Below are 22,100 nucleotides of genomic sequence, written 5' to 3' on the forward strand. Positions count from 1 at the left end.
GGCATATTTATAATTTGTTTAACATAGAAGGCAGGTGTTTGGGTAAGAATCTAGACCTAAGGCAAAGCAGCACTTTATCTGTTTGAAACATAGTGAACATCATGCCATTCAAAGGCATGCAGCTCACTCATTTGCCTGACTAATATTGTTCCTGCAATGAAAGTAGTTTTAACTGATAGTGGAACGGTGCAAAATTACTCAGAGGCTCAAATGGAGCTTTCATGTGTGCAGATTTCATGATGGATGTTTTTAAAGTACATCATATCCATCCCTGTTATACATTTTCACTATTTTGTATGCAAAGACAAATTTGTCATCTATAAGAATAGGTTGTGTTTAAATAGCTGACAAGTGGATGTTTATAAGGGCTATGGAGAGACCTGAACCCTTTAACTGAATTGCTAATTGTTTCAGAACAGCATGAATTGATGCCACAAGTGTAGGTCCATGTTTGCCACACATCCACTTCACAAACCTAGTCCATATGAGACTGTAGCACTGTTCTATGGCATTAAATAACGCTTGTTACACCTTGAGGCTAGGGATAGAAGTTACACATAAACTGGTTTAAGTGATCAGAAACTGGTTTAAACCTGTAACAGAACAGAAGCTCAGTGCACATAAACCAGTTTCAGAATGGCTGAAACTGGCTTAAGATAAACCTGGTTGAATGGGTCAAACCAGTTTATGAAACTTCTGTCCCAGACCCCTTCCTGGTTCAGGTTAAATCTGATTCCCCAGCATCCCAGCATTTTGCAGCTCTGGGCTGGGCTGTGCTGTCAGCTCCAGAGAGCAGGGCTGGCCCTGCCCCTCGGCTCTTTAACTGGCAAGGGGGTTGTGGGGAAGACAAGCCCGGCTGGGGATGCAATCCAATCTTCGAGGGGAGGACTACTCTCGTCCCCCCAGGCAAATCCCCAAATCCCAGCTAGGTTCTGGGGCCAGAGAGAAGGGCTAAATGCTGCTTCTCCAGCTCAAACTTACTGTTGGCTGCAACTGCAGACTACAAATCCCAGAGGCACCTGGAAACAGTAAGAGGAAGTGATGAGCAACCTTTCAGAGTCCTGCTGCTGTAATTCAGGACTGCAAATCCCAGAGACCTGGGGGGCAGGAGGAAGAGGAAGTGAACACAGAGCCAGAGAGCCATGCTCTAGTCCCCCCGGTTTCTAGCCTGAGCCATAGGCGACTGGTAGGGGGTGCACGGGGGTGCATGTGCCCCCCGACAGACAACACTGATGCTGTCAGCAGGGCTGGCTCCCCCCTGATAGGGCTGCCGACATCGGCCGGTGCTCCCCTCAGATTTAGGAGGCTCTAGTCACTCATGGCCTGAGGCACTGCAGGCATATGGCTGCGTTTCCTGAATCAAAGGTAAACATCTGTTCACTTTTGTTTCAATTTAATCTGTGCAGCTTAGACTAACCTGCAAAGACTGAATTGATTCAGCCTCAGGCTTTTTGCCTGTCTGTACCTAGCCCTACAGAGCACAGTCTTTTAGGGTCTATTGAATCCTACAGCCTAGGCTTTCAGAGGCAATGATTGAGTACCTGGGTGATAAGTCTTGCCTTATTACTGAGGCAACAAATTTGGAATGTTAGAAGTCTGTATATCCACTTGGAAATTTCCACAAGTTCTGTATCCCATTGTTGTATCAGATATCCTGAAGCTACTAAGATAAATGTTACCCCCTTTCTCTTATCTTTTCATCATCTTCTGAGTAAATGGAAAAAGAATAATGGAGGGGAGGGGGAGGGGAAGGGGAGGGGGAGGGGAGGGGGAGGGGAGAGAAGCATCCCCTAGGTCAGGAAAAAAGCATCTGTTAGGAGAGACTGTCTCTGCCTATTCTCAAGTAGGATTGGAAGCAAATGGCAAAGGAATATATTTCTGGAAACTACCACAGGTTAAAGATATCATCTATCAACAGTTTCTTTATTGACTACTCATACAACTAGGTCACAATTCTGCTTAGTAGATCTGTCAAACTATTGTCCTTGCCCTTGAGGTGAAGAGCAACAGGATAGATATTTTGCTCTTTATATTAATTCTGTAACTCTTTGCACAGGTGGGATAAGAGAACTCTTTCCTGCTTGTTGATATATAACATTGTCTCTTGTGTCTCTATTTTCCCTGGATGTGAGACTGCAAAGACTTGAGAGACAAAGGATCTCTCTCAGCTGTAAAGTTTACATACAGTCTCTTTCCCAGCAAACACTAATGACCTTGAGCTGTCAGACTGCAGTTATTCCCCCACCATACCTCTTATGTTAATTGCTATCTCAAACTGCAGATCCATCTTGGATCTGACACAAAGGCAACTGGAGGAACGAGAGGATCAGGCAGGCATAACATTTCAAAAAGCAACATCCCTTTAATAGGGGAAATTGAAGGTGTGATAGGGAAGTCTCCATGGAAACATGAAAGCTTAGCCAATTCCTTGTTTCATAGGAATGGAAATCCAAGGAAGGACTGTCTTAGTCTCCCCGTGAGCTAGAAAGTCTTGTGGTTCCATTAGACAGTCTGATTGTGGACCTACATCCTGAACTTTAGGGAAGGCATTCTAGTAAACAATAGTGCTGTCATAACTGTTGCTGCTTTGGAATTGTCTTCAGATCTGATGCTGCTAATTTATATTTATTTTTACCATGATTGGCACTCTTCAATTTAGGATCCAATGCAGATGGATATAGTTCTAATAGATCAATTAACCTTCTGAGTGCAACTTGTCCTTGATAATGGGATTCTTCTTATCTCTTGTGATCTTTTTTGGGAATGAAGAAAATTGAGCCAGTGTTTCTCTTATGGCTTGGCTTTTATCTCTGAGGCCAAAAACAGTGGTATCTTCAAAGTTTTAACTATCATCTTCAATGATTGATGCAATCATAGAACTAAAGTGTAACAACTCATGAGTGCAGAGGTTCTCTTCTAAGGATAGGTTTTCTTACAGTATACCATTGTTGCAAAAAAGTCAATATTTTATGGGAATGCACTAGCAGGACTATGATGTTAAAATCATAGGAAGTGATTCTTCCACCTGTTCAGCACTGGTGAGGCCTCACCTGGAGTATTGTGCCCAGTTTTTGGGCACCACACTTCAAGAAAGATGTACACAAAGCAGTCAGTCTAATGGAGATTATTATGAAAATTATTGTTAAAATTATTATAGTCCAGAAAACATGATCAATGAGGGCAGATTAGAATACCTGGGACTATTTAATCAGAAGAGGATTTGATAGCAGTCTTCAAATACAAAGAGGATTATTACAAAGAGGATGATGGGGTTATAAAGAGGATGCTATGTACCCAAAGTCTAGGGAAAGATATTTAAAAAACCTGAGCCTGAATTGATTCAATCTTTGCAGGTTAGTCTAACCTGGCTAGACTGAACCAGTTTGTAGCCAAACAGACATCCCCTCTGGACTGAGGAAATACATGCCTGCAGTGGCTCAGGCTAGAAGCCGGGAAGTGCTAGAGCAGCCCTCCCTACCCTTCCACACTGTTGACCTGGGGGGGCATGTGGCCAGGTCCCAGCAGAACACTCTGATTAGGGAAGGGTTCCCCCCCTCCACTTGCTGCTGCTCTTACCAGCAATGGAGCCAGCCAGGAGTTACACAGTATTTACTTACACAGTGTTTATCAGCCCATCAGCAAAACAAAGGCCTCTCTCATTGGTTCAAGCTCTTCTTAAACAACTTTTCCAAGGAAAGAATAGAGGGATATTACCAGCTACCTGTTGATTAGCAACAAAAAGCCCTAAGCAGACACCATCCTGTCTGCCTTTGTCCTGTCTGGCTCACATCGACACCTCTCAGCATTAGCTAGCATACCTCATGCTGGCTACAGTCCGTGCTATGGGAGAGAGGAGGGAGGGATTCCTGCTTGAAGGGGGAAGCCAGGCAGACCCTGCTGTGCCTGCAAGTCTCTGCCAGAGCTCCAGCCAGGGAGCAGAGGGACAGGGCCAGCTCTGACATGGAGCTGAGAGCCCCACCCAGGGCTGCAAAGCATCTGGGATGCTGGGGGATTCTGGTTTAAGTTAAACTAGCAAGGGGTCTGGGACAGACATTGCATAAATCGACTTGAGCCAAATCAGTTAAGTCTGATACTACATTCAACCAGGTTTATCTGGTTTATGTGCACTGAATGTCTGTTCTGTTACAGGTTTAAATCAGTTTCTGATTACTTATACTGGTTTATGTGTAATGTCTGTCCCTAGCTATAGTGAACAAGATAAGTAACCATTTTAAATTGTAAGAATGCAAATTTAAATTGGATATTAGGAAGAACTTTCTAATTAACAGGGTGAAGAAGCACTGGAACAGATTACTTAAAGAGGTTCTTGAATCTTCATCACTGGCAGCTGGTAGATGTAGCTTAAATTCCACTTGGATGGGGTGTTTGGGAATACTGGGCGCATCTACATGAGATGTTACTGCACAGTAGCAATTAGCTACTGCGTCATAGCTCATTGCTACTGCACAGTAGCATTGCCAGGCACTGACTGTGACATGATGCTACTGTGCAGTAGTAACAAGCTACTGCGTAGTAGCTCATTGCTCCTGCACAGTAGTGTCAGAAAAAAAAAAGTGTGGGGACAGTAGTGTGCAGTAATGCAAGGACTAAATAACTGAGCAGTAACGACAACACAGTCTGCTGCTCATGTAGACCTAGCCACTGAGAACTGTATAAAATGCCCATGGATGCAATAATGAGTACTGCTCTTATAAGGTTTCACTTTCTGAGATGGACCTGATTCGTTTTCCCCTTTTTTATATCAGAAAGAAATATACATGCTTTTTAGTTCTCCCAACAGTGTTTGCCAATTGGCAAGTTTATGCAAAGCTGTATGTTTGCAACCTCTAATACACTTGAAAAACATGCACTATATCAGCTGCTTTATTTAAAATAAGGCTGTCAGAGAGAGAATGGATATATAAAAATGGTTCCAGTAGAAATATAAACTTTTTTTCTTTTTAAAAAGTGCTTTTTCATTTATTTCTTTCTGTTTCTCTTAGAATTCCACCCTTTTTGCCCTAAGCAATTAATCTATTTTATGCTGTAATACTTGGTATAAGATTTGATGCTCCACGGCACTCATATGCACAAACTAGACTGTGTTAGTTATTCTATGAATATTAATATCCAGGAAGTCTGATTGATTTTTGGCAGTGTCGAATAATTTGATAGGGGAAAGCCATTGGTATAATTAACTTAACTTCAGAAATAATTCTGATATCAGTCTACACAAAATGCTTACTGATCAAGAGTGCTATTTATAGGACCAAACAAGCTTGAAATGGAAACAAATGGAGTGATAAGGATCTACATTAGGACCACTTTTGTGAAAAAAAATGTTCATTTAGAGAAGGATGATATAACATAGGTGATGGTATGGTGATGGAATAGTAAAGAAAGAATTGGAAAAGAAGAGAAGGTAAGAACAAAACTTAGATGTTATAAAATCTTTTTTTTCAGTAGCACTTACATTACTTTTCCAATATGACTTTTAATACACTTACTGATAAGGGCTTTCTACACTGGGAAATGTTTCAGTATTTAACTTTAGTAGATACCAATGGTTCTGTTTCAAGAGGGTTAGCAATACTTAGAGCCACAGTAGTAACACGCCCCTAGTTTTTTCTTCTATTTCTGGGTCCTACTGAAAAGTGATCATGTGAGGTCTGGACAGACAAACAAATGATAGCAGTTAAGCAGCTAGGGGTCCCTTTTCTGCTGTGTCTCAAGACAAGAGGATGCTACATCACAATAATTTGGCAATTGTTCTGTTCTGTCTTATATTAGCTGTAACTTATCACAAGACAGAGTGGTCACAGTTGCTGTAGAGTAGCTGAAGCATGGCAAATTTCCCCTCCTGCTTCCTGCTCCCAGGTTTAACTGAGGATAATTTGTTTGTCTCTCTACAGTGCTAACACCAGAAAACTTGAAATGGTGCTAGCAATTGTGGGAATTTTTTTAAAAAGGTGTTTTGTGTTGATAGCACTAGTAGTGTGGGAAGTGTCTCTTGTCTATTTGTACTAAAAGTGGGTATGTGTGAAGAGTTGAGATTAGCACTGTTTTGAGGATTTTTAACAAAACCTAAAGTTATAGAATTTTCACTAACTTTTGTGCTTTGTTCTAGACTTGAAAGTCACAGCAACTTTGTCAAAAGGTTTGTTCTTTGTCTCACAAACTTACAGAAGTTAATGAGATTCTGAGTATGTTTAAATACAATCCAAAAAAATGGAATTTGGGGGGCTGGAAAGAGGAATGGTTTTGGGAACCCCTTGCAGTAAAATAGTACAGTTATTTTGTACAAAGTTCCATGAAGTCTGACAGCCAATTTTTGCACAAGACAGCACAATAATTGTATACAGTTATTCCATAAAAATACTATCATGTTATCTTCATCTTGGGGGCTGGAGTAACACAGGTGCTAAAGTTCACTGTTGACAACCCAGAGGTTGCAAATTTGAGGCCATAGCAGAAGTGCTCATAACACAGCCTGTCAGATTGTAATGAATCTGCAAATTCTGCTAACTAGCTTGTCATAAGGACATGAAAAAGGAAGGATGCTCATCCTCATCAAACTGATATAGAACTGAAGAAATATGCATAGACAAGTGACAAATTTCAGCTGGAGAACTAATTGACAAGCTCATTTAATTTATTCTCAGCAACACAATGTAGGTTTAGAGAAGTGGAAGATAAGTAGTCCACTCTCCCATCTGATGCAATGTAGATTTTGAAAGGGATTTTTATAAGAAGCATTAAAAGATACCTTTGTGTTTGCTAAGTCACTCATCTTTATATGAATGTCAATATTAATTATGTGTTGGTGGTAAACAAATGCAATTTAAGTAAATAACCCATGGAACTCTACTTGTGAAATACTTGTAAGTAATTTATGCACCTTTAAGAATAATTTATTCACTTTTTGCAAAAAAAGCTCAGTAAAGTTACCTATAATTAGGGACCTACTGAATTTGTGATTTTGAGGATTTTGTGAAATTCAGCTTTGCCTGTGAAATCTGGGCACTGTCCACAGAATCCGTGAAATCCATGAGCAACACTTACTTACTGAGCACTTCAGCAGATTGCCAAGGCGGGGAAGGCAGCAGGGGCTGCTCAATCAAAGTGCTGCCATCAAGATGGCTGCCACACCCACCCCTTGCTGCTGACTGGCTGCAAGGGCTGCCTGTCATGTGGCCCCTGCCCTTTTCATTGGTGAGGGGTGGGACTGCATGGCAAATAGCTCTCACAGCCAGTCAGGGGCAAGGAGTGGGGTCACATGACAGACAACCCCTGCAGCCAATCAGCAGTGAGGGGCAGGGCCACTGGGGCCCATTAACCAATCAGAGGCATGGGGTGGGGGGCACCATGCTCCATCCATGAAATAGAGGCCTGGGCCTGGATTCTATCCTGGGCAGCCCCCAGGAATTAGGTAGGCCCCTAGCTATAATGTTCATACAACTGTTATGGGGCATACCTGCATGTTCCATTCTTGTGTCTGGAAACCCTGTAAATGATGTTATGTGAAAAGAAAACTTTAGCTCATGAAAGAAAATTCATTGTATTTTAAATAGGTATTTTCTGGCCAGACTGTGATACCTTGATTTTTGAGCAGCTGTTTTCAGGGACAGACTATGGAGAAATACATTATTCATGATTAGTAAGCCTGTTACTACAAAGCACTGGACTTCTGAAACACTGCTGTAGATCAGCTGAGAGATGAGAGCAGTTTTGGGGCACATTAATACTATCTTTGCTTCAATGTATTTTTCATTTGTGAGTTGGAATGATATGTTCTAAAGCAACAGACTTAAGCCAGGCAGAAAGTAGGGCATGCTGGCATGTTAAGAAAGAGAATAACAGTGAAAGAAACTTTCATAGGTAACAATTTACTTTGTAAGATGCTAGGAATAGACTGAGTAAAAATAGAAAGCAAAGTTAAGGTAGCGGGCACAGCAAACATAAAAATCATACCTGGGAAGTGACTTGACTAAATGGAATGGAAGCAGATACTAAAATCTCATCTGCTGAATTTTTCAATTCACTTTAAAAGGCGCTACTGGGGCAAAGAGGTTAATGTACTTTATCATGTATTATGAGCAGCTTTCAAAGAGCATTTATTTCTGCAAAGGCTCATTAGAGGCCATACAGCAGGTCTGACTGCGGGGAAAAGGATGAAGCCAGTACCCTCACCTTGCTCTGCTGAATTCCACATCTGTTTCCTGTGTACTTGCCAAAACATTACCAATATCATTAATGGACTTTGACAACACAACTGTTTTTTTGTGAATGAGAAATAAAATGCAAACAGAAAGTTATCTGCTATTCAAGTTTTTGACATAAAAGGCAGATTCTACCAATCCTCCACATACAGAGCTTCCCTTAAAGTCACTGGGATGTCAGTGCATAGACAATGTATGAAATCATGCCAATAGCAAATATGTTCATGTAACTCAAGCTGGGGCAATTATTTGGGCTGGAGGGCCAGTTAGGGAGATTTGGTGGGCTACTGTCAGCACCCCTACCTCCCGCCATGCCGAATTGGGTCAGCACCCCCCACCTCCCAGCAACAGTTCACCAGAACTCCCTAAGTAGTCCAGGGGCACTGGATGGAGTGGGTGGGTGGGGTCTCCAGTGAGACATGCATCTGACCAAGTGTGCCCTACCTACTGGTCCTGGCCGTTCTCCATGAAGACCCAGTCCACGTGCTCTCTCCAGCAATGGGGCTGGTGATGGTGACACTAGCAGTGACAGGCTGGAAGGAGCCACCGCCACTGGGTCTTCTGGGAAGCGGAGTCCAGCTAGTATGCCACCCAAGCCTTGCTGCATGCTAGGGGGCAGCAGAACTGGCTGCACATACCACAGCCTGGCTGTCTCCCGCATCTGGGCTGGGCAGGGCTGAGGGACCTCTCACAGGTTGAATAAAATCCCTTGGCAGGCGAGATCTGGTCCACGGGTCATATTTTGCCAACCCCTGATGTAATCAATAACTCTCCACTTAAAGCACAGTTTATTCGCATCATCAAAGAATGGAAAACTCCCAAAGGAGTATCTATTACATGTGTGCATACGATATAGATTCATTATGTTAACCTGCGTCAGATTTAGAAAAAGCTATATATTTACGTTGTTTTGTAAGTTTTTTGTTATCAGTTCACTAATGCAATTCAAGATAATACAATTATTCCATAAGAAACACTATCGTGTTACCCTTTTCCTTGTCAGAGTGATATAAAACTGAACAAATTTGCATGGGTAAGCAACCAGGCAGGAATTAGCAGCTGTACAACACGTGTGTCATATTCACACACTAAACTTACTGTGCTTGGCAGCAGTGCCCTCAAGCACTCTGCACTGCTTTAAGCAAGCTGCCTCAAACTCTTAACAATATAGCGGTATCCACGTGGCACAGTAAGCCAGCTAATTAGCCCCGCTGAGTGACAGTGCAAATTCGCCCACCCACAGCACTATCGGTACACAGCTACGTTGCTTTGTGTTTAGGAAGCACCCAGTCTGGAACAGCTCGGAAGAGCTAAAAAAGAAACTAGCAAATTTTTTCCTGTGTGGACTTCTACATGATAACTGTTCTGAATCATTGTAATTTTAGGCCACAACAGAAAAGATGTATTGTGTCACAAAAGCTAGACATGACAGTGAGGAGGCCAAATTTTGCTTCTAAGATGATTAGAGAGAAAAAGAGGACCAAACTGTGCAAACAGAAATGGCCCCATATTCGCTCTGACAGATTGTTATCACTACATATATTAATAGTAACAAAATACCAAACAAAAATCAAACAAACCTTAACTGTGGCCCCAGGGAAGAAAAGCCAGTTGCCAGTGTCCACAGGATCAAGATCGTCTTCTAGAACAATTTGTCTGTGAGCAGCATTTATGATCAGAATGTTGTCCAACGCCCAACAGGCTTCATACACATCACCCGCATGTACGTATTCTTGTTTCCACTGAAACTGAACGTTCTCTCCTTTGGCGTCTTCAGGAAGGTAGAGTATATGGATAATGGTGCTGACATTGGAAGGTGCTCTGTAGAGTAGTGAAATGCAGAATCAGATGAAGATGGAGACTGTGATTGAACTGATTTACCAAAGGTAATACAGCTACTACATTAATTTACCATGCCAATAGATCTTTTGTGCACATAGGAAATAGTTGTAATGAACACCAAACTCCAAAGTAAATCAAGATAATCTCCTCGCCACAAAAAATACATCAGAAAAAGAAAAGAAACCAGTATGTACAAAAAAAATCAAACGGTCAGTTATTATTACTATCAAACTGCCCACCAAGAATGACGGAGGCGGGGATGGGGAAAGACCGCCGTCACCCAGTGACCCGCGGTACCACCGCTCCACCTCCGTCCCCCTGTGTGCCCCTCACCCCCTGCATCTGGCCCTGTGGATCCCCCCACCTCCCCACCACTCCTGGTGTGGCCCCATCCACCCCCCATACTCCCTTCCGCTCCACCATGTGCTGCCACTGGTGCTGCACTGCCAGCTCCTCATGCTGCCACTGCCTCCACCTCCGCGGAGCAGGGCTTGGAGGGCAAGGCCAGTGCTGCATGGAGCTGAAGCACTCTGAATTTCAATGGGAGTGGGATTTGGAGCACCTAAAATGCATGTCTGTCCATACCTATTGCCTTCCCTTCCCTGGGTAAGTCTATACTGTTTTCAAGCATACCCTGAGCTGCTGCTTCTCCTCTGCATGCACCAATACCAGGAATGAGGCTGTTTTCAAACATGCAGGAGACAGTTCAAGAGCAGCTTCCAGGTGTACTCCCAGAAATTGGCCACTAAGAATCCCAACAGTTAATGGAAACCTCTGTCTACCTTTGCTGACAGCCTGGAGAATTCAGTGCTCAGACAAGTCACACTTGATCCCACGAAGTACACGTGCATTTCTCCTTGTATCACAACAACCCTCAACCTGTTCAGACTGATCCCTTTGCCATTCAGCACAGCTACACCTAACAGTGAAAGCAGCTGGAGTGCAGACAGATACAAGCTGCAGTTCCAACAATGAATACTAGACAAACAATGGCATTTTTTTCCATAATCCTTCTTAGTGTATCACCACTTAACTGACCCACTCCCTATTGCCAACTCGAGGGAGCGAAGTTAAGGAGGCATTACCAGAATGCTGTATAACTTGACTTCGTATCTTCTGGACTGCAGTGATTTAAATTTGGATTACCGTAACTGCTGGTTCTTGTGTTTTCTCCAAAGGTATAAATGTAGCTGAACTACACATTCTGGAGGGGCAACCTTAACTCTGAATTAATACCTACTACTTGTTGCTACACAAAATAGACTGGTCGGCAGATTCTGGCTACAGGGAACACACAATATACACACTGAAATCTTGTGCCCTTGCTGCACTACTAGAATGAGCGTGATAGGTGTTGATGTACATGGAGCATTTCACAATACTACTTTATGAAATTATTGTTCTGCTTTTGAAAAATATTCACAGCCGATATTGATTGTCAATTTAGAGGTATGAATATTGCAATAAAAGTTTTAAAAATCCTTGTTCATAATCCTTTATACTTGCATGTAAACCTGTTTGTTTGAAAAATGGTATAATTTACCATCATTTTGTTGTTATAGCAATGTTGGAAATCAACTCTTTGCATCAAACCATAAAATATTTTTATTGAACATCCATCCTACCCAAGTACAAACCTGCCACACTGAAATTATTGTTCCTGCTGAGATTAAAATGGTGTTAAAATGCAAATCAGTGGCAGACCTGTATTTCTTGGCTTTTGTGAAGCATTCAAGTTGATAAAAAAAAGTCAGCGAATATGATAGACTTTATTTTTAAAAATTTTAGCATTTTATTTTTTATTTCCAAACTGATTTTATTCAAATGGATAACATGCACTGATATAAAGTATAGCATGCTGGGTTTTTTACATTAAATAAGAAATACCTACAGGACTTTCTGTAGTATCTAGATACCTCAACAATATTTAAGAACAAAGCCTCACAACCCCTGTTCTGTTTACAGTCAGGCCTCATCCACAGCCCAGTGATGGTTGTCACTCATTAACACACTTACTGAGGAACAGAGATTTACCCAAGATTACATAAGAAGTCTCCAAGGCCTCAGGATTTGGAATTCAGTCCCATACTTTAACCACAAATCCATCTTTTCCCACCTAAAGGAACCTGTCTCTTTTAGTCTTAAGGGGTGCCTGTAGATGTGCTGGGGGGCTGCTCTGACACTCTGTAGTTGGTGGATTTGATTGAGTCTGCTGGAGTGTGGCAATTACCTTGCTCCAGCAGCCTCCTGCATCTCATGTATCAGCACCCCCATTCTGCAAAATGGGAACAGGGGCACTTGAACTAACGCTCATTGAACAAACTTTAGTTCAAGTGCCCCCTGCTGCCATTTTTCAGCATGGGGACGCTGATGCATGAGATGCTGTGGTGCTGTAATTAAATGCCCGCCCCTCCCCATGGAGCACGTGTAAAAGTGCCCAAGGTCCTTGGGTGAAATTCTGATTCACTGAAATCAGTGCTATTACTTGAATGGGGCCATGAGTTCACCCCTTATTTTTAAAACATCTAATAAAAGCAAGAGCTGAAAATTCATAATCAAAGTGGATTTATAAAAATTCATTGTGTAAAAATGAAATGAAAACAATGGCTGCTGAGTCAGAATGCAAGTATAACAAACCTAATTTTCTCCAGCTGTCTCCAGTCAGCAGAATTATTCTTAGTGTAGGACACAATGATGCTGGGATCAGAGTAACTAAAGCGACATGAACCTGACCCTGTGAAGAGCAATAAAATTATATATGTTATAACACAATGAAGTGATAAATTATCCTTCAAGAACAGTAGCTTCTGACTAAGCCCTTGTCACTATTACCACTTTTCCATATTTTAAAATTCTTTGATTGATGATGAAATTTCTTGTGATCTGTTGCTGAAGGTAAGCACTAACTAATGCATGCTTTATGAGTCAGAAATAAAGTAGAAATGATAAATCACAGCAAAGCACTGTAATCTGCTATAGATTTCCCAGGGGAAGCCAACATAAATTACATAACACCCCCACTTCAAAAAAGCGCATGTGTAATGTTGAAACAAAACCTACATATTACAGAGTAATCCATATGTTATTATTTAAAGGGAGAATGTTAGAAGACTGCTAATACCCAAAACAAAATAGAGAACATGTTAGGAAGATCTGTACAAAAGTCCTTAAGCTCTGTAAGAGGAAAATGTGCTTTAGGAACCATAAAGATGCCATAAACTAATTATGTATTTTGAAGGATACAAAAAAAGAATTAAGTCCAAAATCATAATGTATGCTCACTAAAGCCTGCAATTAATAATAAACGTTTGGCTCTCATTGGAGAATCTCAAAACACTTTTAAAAAATAAATTAATTAGGCCCTATGGCATTCCTGCAAGGTAGGCAAATATATTTATATATTTTTTATTTATATGCAGGGACCTCTAGGTGCTGTCACAAAAAATAAATTTAACAATTTAAAACAGAAACAATCAACATAACAGAAATGGAAACCCCCTTTATCTAACATAACATAATAAACAACCAGCCAAGCAATCATATTAATAAAAAGTGATCCACCCTCCCCAAACTACAAGCAAGTTGTACAACTCAACCATTTCTCAACATCCAATAACATACACAGGTGTAACTCGATGCTGTAAAAATCAAAGATTTGGGTATATAGGACCAAGGCCAAAATGCAAGTTCCAAAGCTGGACTGTGTCTGATGTTGACCACCTCCATTCCAAAGAGAAGGAGCTCTCAGTTCAGTAGCACTTCTGCTGTGATAGTGATAGCGCTGTTATATCATAACTGTTTACACATCCATACATAATTTCGTATACTCTGCTTGTGTTTCATGTAGGAAGGATCCAGTCTATTTAGAGCCTGGCAGGTTGGCAGATACAGTGTAAGATACGGGTATGCCAACTGGTGAAGAGAAAATGCAAATATTTGCAAACTTAGGTGTCTAATGTTAAGGCACCCATCCCTGCATTTTGGCACTTAAATAAATGGACTGATGTTAAAAACTGCTTAAGGAGGCACTTCTGAAAATCAGGCCATAAATCTACATTTCAAAATAAGCCATTCAGTGAAGTGCCTGGCAGCTCAGGGCTAGACCTGGACATACAGAACTCAAAGGGTCAGTTCCATACTATATTCTAAGACCTAGCTCACATGCCATTGCAAAAGGGAAAAAGTCAAAGGATGAAACCAGACTTCACTGAAGTCAGTGGGTTTTATCTGGTGTGGTTTTCTGGTTCACAAAGAACTGGACTTGATGACGAGGGGATCTCTGCTAGTCCCTCATTCCTATGATTTCAGTGAGGTCAGTGTTTCACCTACAGGCTGCTGGCTCTCTAGAATTATCCAGTATATCTTTCTCTTAGACTGATGTCTTTTTTTTAAGAAAAAATTAAAACATTAATATGAAAACAAAAATGAAATTATGAACCAGTATAATTATGTTCAGCATGTTCAACCAGTTTTGTATGAATATTACTGCAGCTAGGCTCAACATAATTTATATTTTTAAAGCCATAAGTACTTTGAATTAGCAGCCACCAGCCAAAATGACTACAAAGCAATTGTCTATGGTTATTTTCACTGACACAGCATTTTCCCTATCATATTAAAAACAAATGAAGTAAGAAAAGAAATTCATTTTTAATTCATGTCCATCTGCTGAGAGAGTTCACTTTACTGAATGACATCTGTTGTTAGTTCCTACATTTGTGGCATTTAGGAGTTCCAAACTTTAATCACACTCATTTATTTTATATCAGAGGAATTCAGTTCAAAACCAATGAACTTCAGCTAGTTTATAACCACCAAAGCTGGCAAGAGGCTGGCAGGCAAAACAGCAGCATACTGAAGATTAGTGTGGTAGAAAAGTGAGAAGGAAAAATAGTATGCACAATAAAAATATCCAGCAATATAGACCCAGAGACATATGTGTAGTTCCAACTATTCTTCAAATCTTTCAAGGTGGGACAGTAAACCCTCCCCCCCACAAACAAATTTAACTATGTTGCTGCAAAAATATGTAAGTGGATAGACTTACATTTTCTAAATATCAATTTACTAAAGTAATGCAAAGAGGCACTTCAGAAAATGCTTTTTCTTATTTCTAAAGGAATGGAAGCATTGGGAAAGAGCTCTGTAAGACAGATATGGTGCAATGTGTTACTGCAGCATAACAGCCATAGAGAAGGCTTGCTAAGCGATGGAGAAAGGTTATTTTGCTCTAATAAACAAGACAGCATGGATCACAACTGAGAAATCTAATACATATTGGGAAAATCAGTAAGAAAGATGTGAGGATGACCAGTGCTTTCATTACTACTTTCATTTACATTCTCTTCTCAAAATCACACAAACAAGATCCTTATAATATACAAAACCAAAGGGTCCTTACTGACAAGATGTAGGGTGAAAGTCATCTTTATGAAGCATGTTAGCACTAGGACCGTGCATCACTTAACATTAATATGTATCAAAACATGAATGCTGCCTGGATCTAGTGCAGGGGCAGGCAATTATTTCAGGTGCAGTACCGCTTACCAAGTTTTGGCAAGATGTCAAGGGCCACATGGGTAGCTCTGCCCCTTCATAGGTGCTCGGCCCCCTGGTCACCATCTTGGGACTGGAAGTCCCACCCCTAACTCCTGAGCTTTGCCCCCAGAAGTACCTCTTTCAGCAAGAGGTTTTGCCCCCTTGGAACTGGAAAAATACCAAATGATATTCTAAAAAGAGAACTACAACATTAATTAATTTGATTAAAAAAAATTTTTTGTCTTGATTTACATGTGTTTCTATAGCATACATAGAGGTGATCACACCATAGCTTAAAATGAAGTCTTACTCTTATATGTTGTGGGGGTGGGTATAGTTTTGTGGGGGGCTGTGGGCATGTAGGTATGTGGAATGAGGGAGCATGTGGGTGTGGATATGTGGGTGGGTATGGGGTTTGTGGGGGAAATGTGTGGGGGGAGGGTGGCTGGGGCTTGTGTATAGCAGTGCGAGGTGGGGTGTGGGTGCATGTGTATGGTGGAGTATGTGTGTGGGACTCACCCTATGAACACACACATGCACTCTGCCCCCAAGGCTGCACACAGACATGCACACTTTTTCCCCTGAGCCTGCACCCACCAGTCTGCCCCGAGCCTGCACACACACAGACTCTGCCCCTGCGCCAGCACACACACAGACACATCTGCCCCTGAGCCTGCATACGTACAAATGCATCTGCCCCCAAGCCTGCATACATATACACACTCTGCTCCCAACCCTGCGCGCGCGCGCACACACACACACACACACACACACACTCTCTCTCTCTCTCTCTCACTCTCTCTCTGCCCCTGAGCCTGCACATGCACACACCCCTTCTCCCCCCTGTACCAGCATGGTTCCATGCTCTGCAGTCCAGTGATGCAGCCAGAAGCCACAGCCAGGTGGTGCTGAAGCAGGGCAGACAGGAAAGCAGGGAACTAGTTGGGTGTGGGGCAGGGCTGAGTTGCTCAAGCCTGCTGAGGGCTCCCTCTGGGTCCTACTGCCCTTGTCTCCTGTCAGCTTTGACAGGCAGCTGGGAGTGAATATATATTAATTTAGTACATTTTATAGGGGCCCCGCAGGCCAAATAGAATGGCTTGATGGGCCAGATTTGGCTCGTGGGCCGTATTTTGCCCACACCTGATCTAGTACCTGCCCTATATAGAAGTGATGTTCACCCATAGGGAAAAGGATTTTTGTGGGTGATACCTTTTACTGGACCAACTGCATGGTTAGGGTAGGCTTTGACAGCTGTTCACCCAGAGACTTTGTTAGGGCTTCTTGGTTTTACCGGGAAATGAAGGTACTCAGCATCCGTAGGCTTTAAATCCTATTAAATTAACCAGATTAATGCCTTAAACCACATGGCAGCATCTGGAATATTAATTATTTACTATTCTTAGTACAGTCCTGAAGTTTTGACTTCCATGGGAGTATAACTGTGCTCTTGGACTACAACTATATGAATAGTACTAAGAGACAATAGTGGAAAGCATTGGTCAGGATTATTTAAAGCATTTTTTGAAGACTGTAACTTTGATTCCTGCATCTATAAATACAAAAGCGTATTTTAATTTTGTATAAAAATAAATGAGATTTTTATTCAAGTAATGAAGAAACAGAAACCGAGGGCAAGATCTCTGGAAGAAAGGCATATGTCCTTCACACTGCTCCCTGAGATGGTAATAAATGGTCTGTCAGATTCAAGCAGAGCAGCAGGGGCAGGGTGTTATACTATAAATCTTCAATCCTTCTGCCCTCCACAGCAGAGAATCTAGAGGACAAGTTAAAACCTACTGAATATTATTTATTAAAGTGAGTCAGGAAATTTAATATTTTAGTTCAAGAATACCCTAGTTGTATAGTAGCCATGCACCCATGTAATAGAACATGTATCATGGTTACTTTTAAATCCACGTATTCCAAATTACCACCTTTACAGAATGATAATCTCCTATGCCAAATATGGGAAATACTGCAGAAGCTCTGATTCCATGGTGTAATTTCTGCTAACAATGACTTTCTGAAAGCCATCACTTTACATTTAATTTCCAAAATTTGGCTTCTTACTCTGTCAACTGGAAATTATTTTCTATTTACATCTTCAACCAAGCTTTTCCTTCAGGTTCCTGATACTATATTTTTCTTTCTTTACCAGAATTTACTTACCATATCACGTACATTTTTATGACACATATTTCATAAAATGTTGTGTAAAATGCAATTCAATGTAGTTGTGTAAAATGTATTTAAAAGTGCAATAAGAGAGAAAATCCTCATGAGTGTGTTCTGATTTTAAACGAAACTGTGGTTTTAAGATGATCATTGTTTTAAATATTCCTTTTATTTGGCCTTCAAATCCTTTTCTTCAAACCCTGAAAATATGTTTCATAAACTATTATTGACTGATACTGAATTAGCATATCCTATAGAAATATTTGCACTTATAACTATAGTGATCACTGTGAACAACAGGTTGAAGAAAGTATTAAAAAACAGTTTTCACACACTCAAAATTAAGTCCAGCTTCAAATATTACTAAGGAGCTTTCTTCTTAATTTGTTATATATACACACCAGATTTCATAGAATATATATTCTGGTTGATACGGAATATTTCTTGTAATATTTTAAAGACATCTTAACTTTTGATAGCAGGAAATCAAGCTGCTCAGACATGACTTTTTCTGTGAATCCATGCTGGCTGTTCCTGATCACCCTGTTCTCCTCAAAGTGCTTTGTTGAGGACCTACCTTTCTGGATACTGAGGACTGATCTGTAATTCCCCACATCTTCCTTTTTCCCTTTCTTCACAATGGACAATACATTTGCCCTTTCCCAGTAATCGGGGACCTCACCTGACCGCCATGAATTTTCAAAGAGGATAGACAAAGGCTTGGAAATTACTTCAGCCAATTTCTTTAGTACCTCAGGGTATATCCCATTGAGCCCTGGTGACTTGAAAGCATTTAGTTTATCTAAGTAATCCCAAACCAGTTCTTCCACTACTCTAGTCTGTTTGCCTCCTTTGTTTTTTCTGCCAACTCCACTCAACATCTGACAGCTGACCTTATTATGCAGACTGAAGTAAAAATAGCGTTAAATGTTTCAGCTTTCTCGGCACCATCCATAAGTAGATTGCCTTCTGCATTCCATAATGGACCTATGGTTTCTTTGGTCTTCCTCTTACTCCTGATGTACTTGTATATCTCTTTTTATTGTTTTTTTATGTCCCTTGCCAGTTGCATCTCAAAACATGGCTTGGCCTTCATAGTTTTCTTCTTTCACACCCATGCAATACACTTAAATTCTTCCCTTGTAGTAGAGCCAAGTTTCCACTTTTTGTCAGATTCCTATTTGAGTTTCAGCTCACCAGACAGATAATTATCTAGCTAAGTGGGTCTCCTGCTTCTCTTCCCATTCTTATGTTGTGTCAGAACAGCTTGCTCCTGCACCTTTAAAAGGGCCTCCTTAATGTACAGCCAGCTCTCTTGGACTTTTTCCCCGGTAGACTTCCCACCATTTCCCTGTGTTTGTTGTAGTGTCCTGAGTTTAGTGACATAATTAAGGTCTGGTTAGATAAGCCAGTTACCATGGAGTAAATATGGTTATGGACTTATTTCACCTCCTGCAGCAAGCATGAGGTAGTTTGTGCCTCAATGAAAGTGAGGTAACCTATCTTACATTTATCCCAGAGTATATACACAGACAATTGTCACAAAGCTAAGGCACTCTAAATTCACAGCCTATCTTACCTCGTAGTAACTTGCTGATGTAACACTTCCCTTAATAAGAAGCTGTTGGCATATTTTATAAGGGAACTATTCACAGGAAGACAGCTTTTTAATTGAGTTTACATTTTTCCCCAGAAGCCTAGTCCATCCAATACATTACCTTATCTTTTGACCTGATAAACTGTCTCATTCTGGTTTGAAAGCTAGTATAAAATTATAACTGGAGGGGAAAAAGATCAGCCAGTATCATGCATCAATTTGGAGTAGGGAAAAAACAGGCAAAAGTATTAATCAGCTTGACCTGCTGCTCACAAACAGGGAAGAATTGGTGGGGAATGAACTAGTGGATGGCAACTTGGGCAGCAGTTACCACAAGATTATTGAGTTCAGGATCCTGAGGAAAGGAAGGATCCATCAAAGTAGAAGAGCAACAGAGTAAGGACTCTGGACTTCAGAAAAGCAAACTTTGACTCACTCAGGGGACTCATGGGCAGGATCCCCTGGGAAGCCAATCTGAGGGGGAGAGGAGTCCAGGAGAGCTGCCTGTATGTTAAAGAAGCCTTACTGAGAGTGCAGGAACAAACCTTCCTGATGCACAGGAAGACTAGCAAGTATGGCAGAAGACCAGCTTGGCTTAGCAGGGAACTCTTCAGTCAACTAAATCACAAAAGGGAAGCTTATATGAAGTGGAAACTTGGACAAATAACTAGGGAAGAATATAAGAGCATTGCTCAGGCATGAAGTCAGGAAGGCCAAAGTGCAATTGGAGTTGTAGCTAGCAAGGGATGTGAAGGGTAACAAAAAGGGTTTCTACAAGTATGTTGGTAGCATGAGGATCAGGGAAAGTGTAGATCCCTTACTGAATGGGGGAGGCAACCTTGTGACAGAGGATGCAGAAATGGTTGAAGTGCTCAATGCCTTTTTCACTCAGTCTTCACAGGCAACATCAGCTCCTGGACTACTATACCAGGTAGCACAGTTTGAGGAGGAGATGAGCAGCACTCAGTGTTGAAAGAACAGGTTAGGGAGTACTTAGAAAAGCTGGATATATACAAGTATATAGGGCCAGACAGGATGCACACAAGGGTGCTGAGGGAGTTGACTGATGTGATTGCACAGCCATTGGTCATTACCTCTGAAAACTCACGGTGGCCAGAAGAGGTCCTGGGTGATTGGAAAAGGGCAAACATAGTGCTCATATTTAAGAAAGGGAAAAAGGAGGATCCAGGGAACTACAGACCAGACCAGTCAGCCTCACCTCAGTCCCTAGAAAAATCATGGAATCCTTAAGGAATCCATTCCTAAACACTTTGAGGAGAAAAAAGTGATTAGGAAAAGTCAGCATGGATTCACCAGGGGCAAGTCATGCCTGACCAACCCAGTAGCCTTCTATGATGAAGTGAATGGCTGTGAGGATGCAGGAAGACCGGTGGATATGGTGCACCTTGACTTTAGCAAGGTTTTTGATATGGTTTTCCACAACATTTTGCCTGGCAAGCCAAGGAAGTATGTGCTGGATGAATGGACTGTAAGGTGGATAGAAAAGTGGCTGAAGCATTGGGCTCAGACAGTAGTAATCAATGGCTCAAAGTCTAGTTGGCAGCTGGTATCAAGTGGAGTGCCCCAGAGGTTGGTCCTGGGGCCGGTTTTGTTCAATGTCTTCATCAATGACCTGGAAGATGGCACAGAGTGCACCCTCAGCAAATTTGCACATGACACCAAGCTGGGGGGAGTAGTAGATACACTGGATGGTAGGACAAGGATTCAAAGTGACCTAGATAAATAGTCTGCCCTTGTTGCCAAGAAGGCTAATGGCATACTGGGCTGCACTGGTATGTCTTGCCAGTAGGTCAAGGGCAAGGATTCTTCCCCTCTATTTAGCACTGTGTTCAGTTTTGGGCCCCCCACTACAGAAAGGATGTGGACAAATTGGAGAGAGTCTACGGAAGGTGACAAAACGGTGAGGGGGCTGGGGCATATGACTTATGAGGAAAGACTAAGGGAACTGGGCTTATTTAGTCTAGAGGAGAGGAGACTGAGAGGGGACTTAATAGCAGCCTTCAACCTACCTGAAGCGGGGGGGGATCAGAAAAGGATGGAGCTAGACTATTCTCAGTGGTGGCAAATGACAGGACAAGGAGCAATGATCCCAAGTTGCAGCAAGGGAAGTTTAGATTAGCTATTAGGAAGAATTTTTTCACTAGGAGGGTAGTACAACACCAGAACAGGTTACCCAGAGAGGTGATGGAAGCACCATCCTTGGAGGTTTTCAAAACCTATCTAGGCTGGGATGATCTAGTTGGGGATAGTCCTGTTTTGACCAGGGGGTTGAATGACCTACTGTGGTCCTTTTGAACCCTAACTTTCTATGATTCTATGAACTAGCTAATTTTGGTTGCTACTGATTCACATTCTCTGATACGCTTTATTTTGGAGAAATACAAATCATAATAACTAATTATTAATTGCATTAACTAGAAAAATAAAAGCAGGCATCTGTTACTAGATACAAAAAGAGAATGTATTAGGGTTCTCTTGACCTCGGTCTGACTTTTCAGATGTAAATGGATAGCCTCTGTTGAATTGTCCTATAATTTTCCTAGTCCTTTTCTCTGAGCAGCTCTCCATTAGAGATATTGTCATTAAAGACCAGGACAAGGCTTCTCTTCTATTTACTCTCTCAACTGAATCATTTGCAATAGCTTTTCAAAGACTGTCCTTAGGTTCAAGCCATCACACTCCATGATAAAGAGCAAGAAATTGCTATC

The 22,100-nt window shown here is 41.5% G+C and overlaps 1 protein-coding gene across 1 annotated transcript in view; it reads right to left on the minus strand.

The window, feature by feature from the left end:
• RELN (reelin) overlaps nucleotides 1–22,100 on the minus strand; it is a 567,367-nt gene that overhangs the window by 224,615 nt on the left and 320,652 nt on the right. Inside the window, exons 9-10 of the mRNA XM_090041978.1 lie at nucleotides 12,699–12,795; nucleotides 9,800–10,040 (exon numbers count right to left, since the gene is read on the minus strand). Of these exons, the coding sequence (XP_089898104.1) occupies nucleotides 9,800–10,040; nucleotides 12,699–12,795 (338 nt within the window). The remainder of the gene's footprint in view (nucleotides 1–9,799; nucleotides 10,041–12,698; nucleotides 12,796–22,100) is intronic.

This window comes from Crocodylus siamensis, chromosome 4, assembly GCF_052110815.1.
Source record: "Crocodylus siamensis isolate JL-2025a chromosome 4, ASM5211081v1, whole genome shotgun sequence".
Lineage (NCBI taxonomy): Eukaryota > Metazoa > Chordata > Crocodylia > Crocodylidae > Crocodylus > Crocodylus siamensis.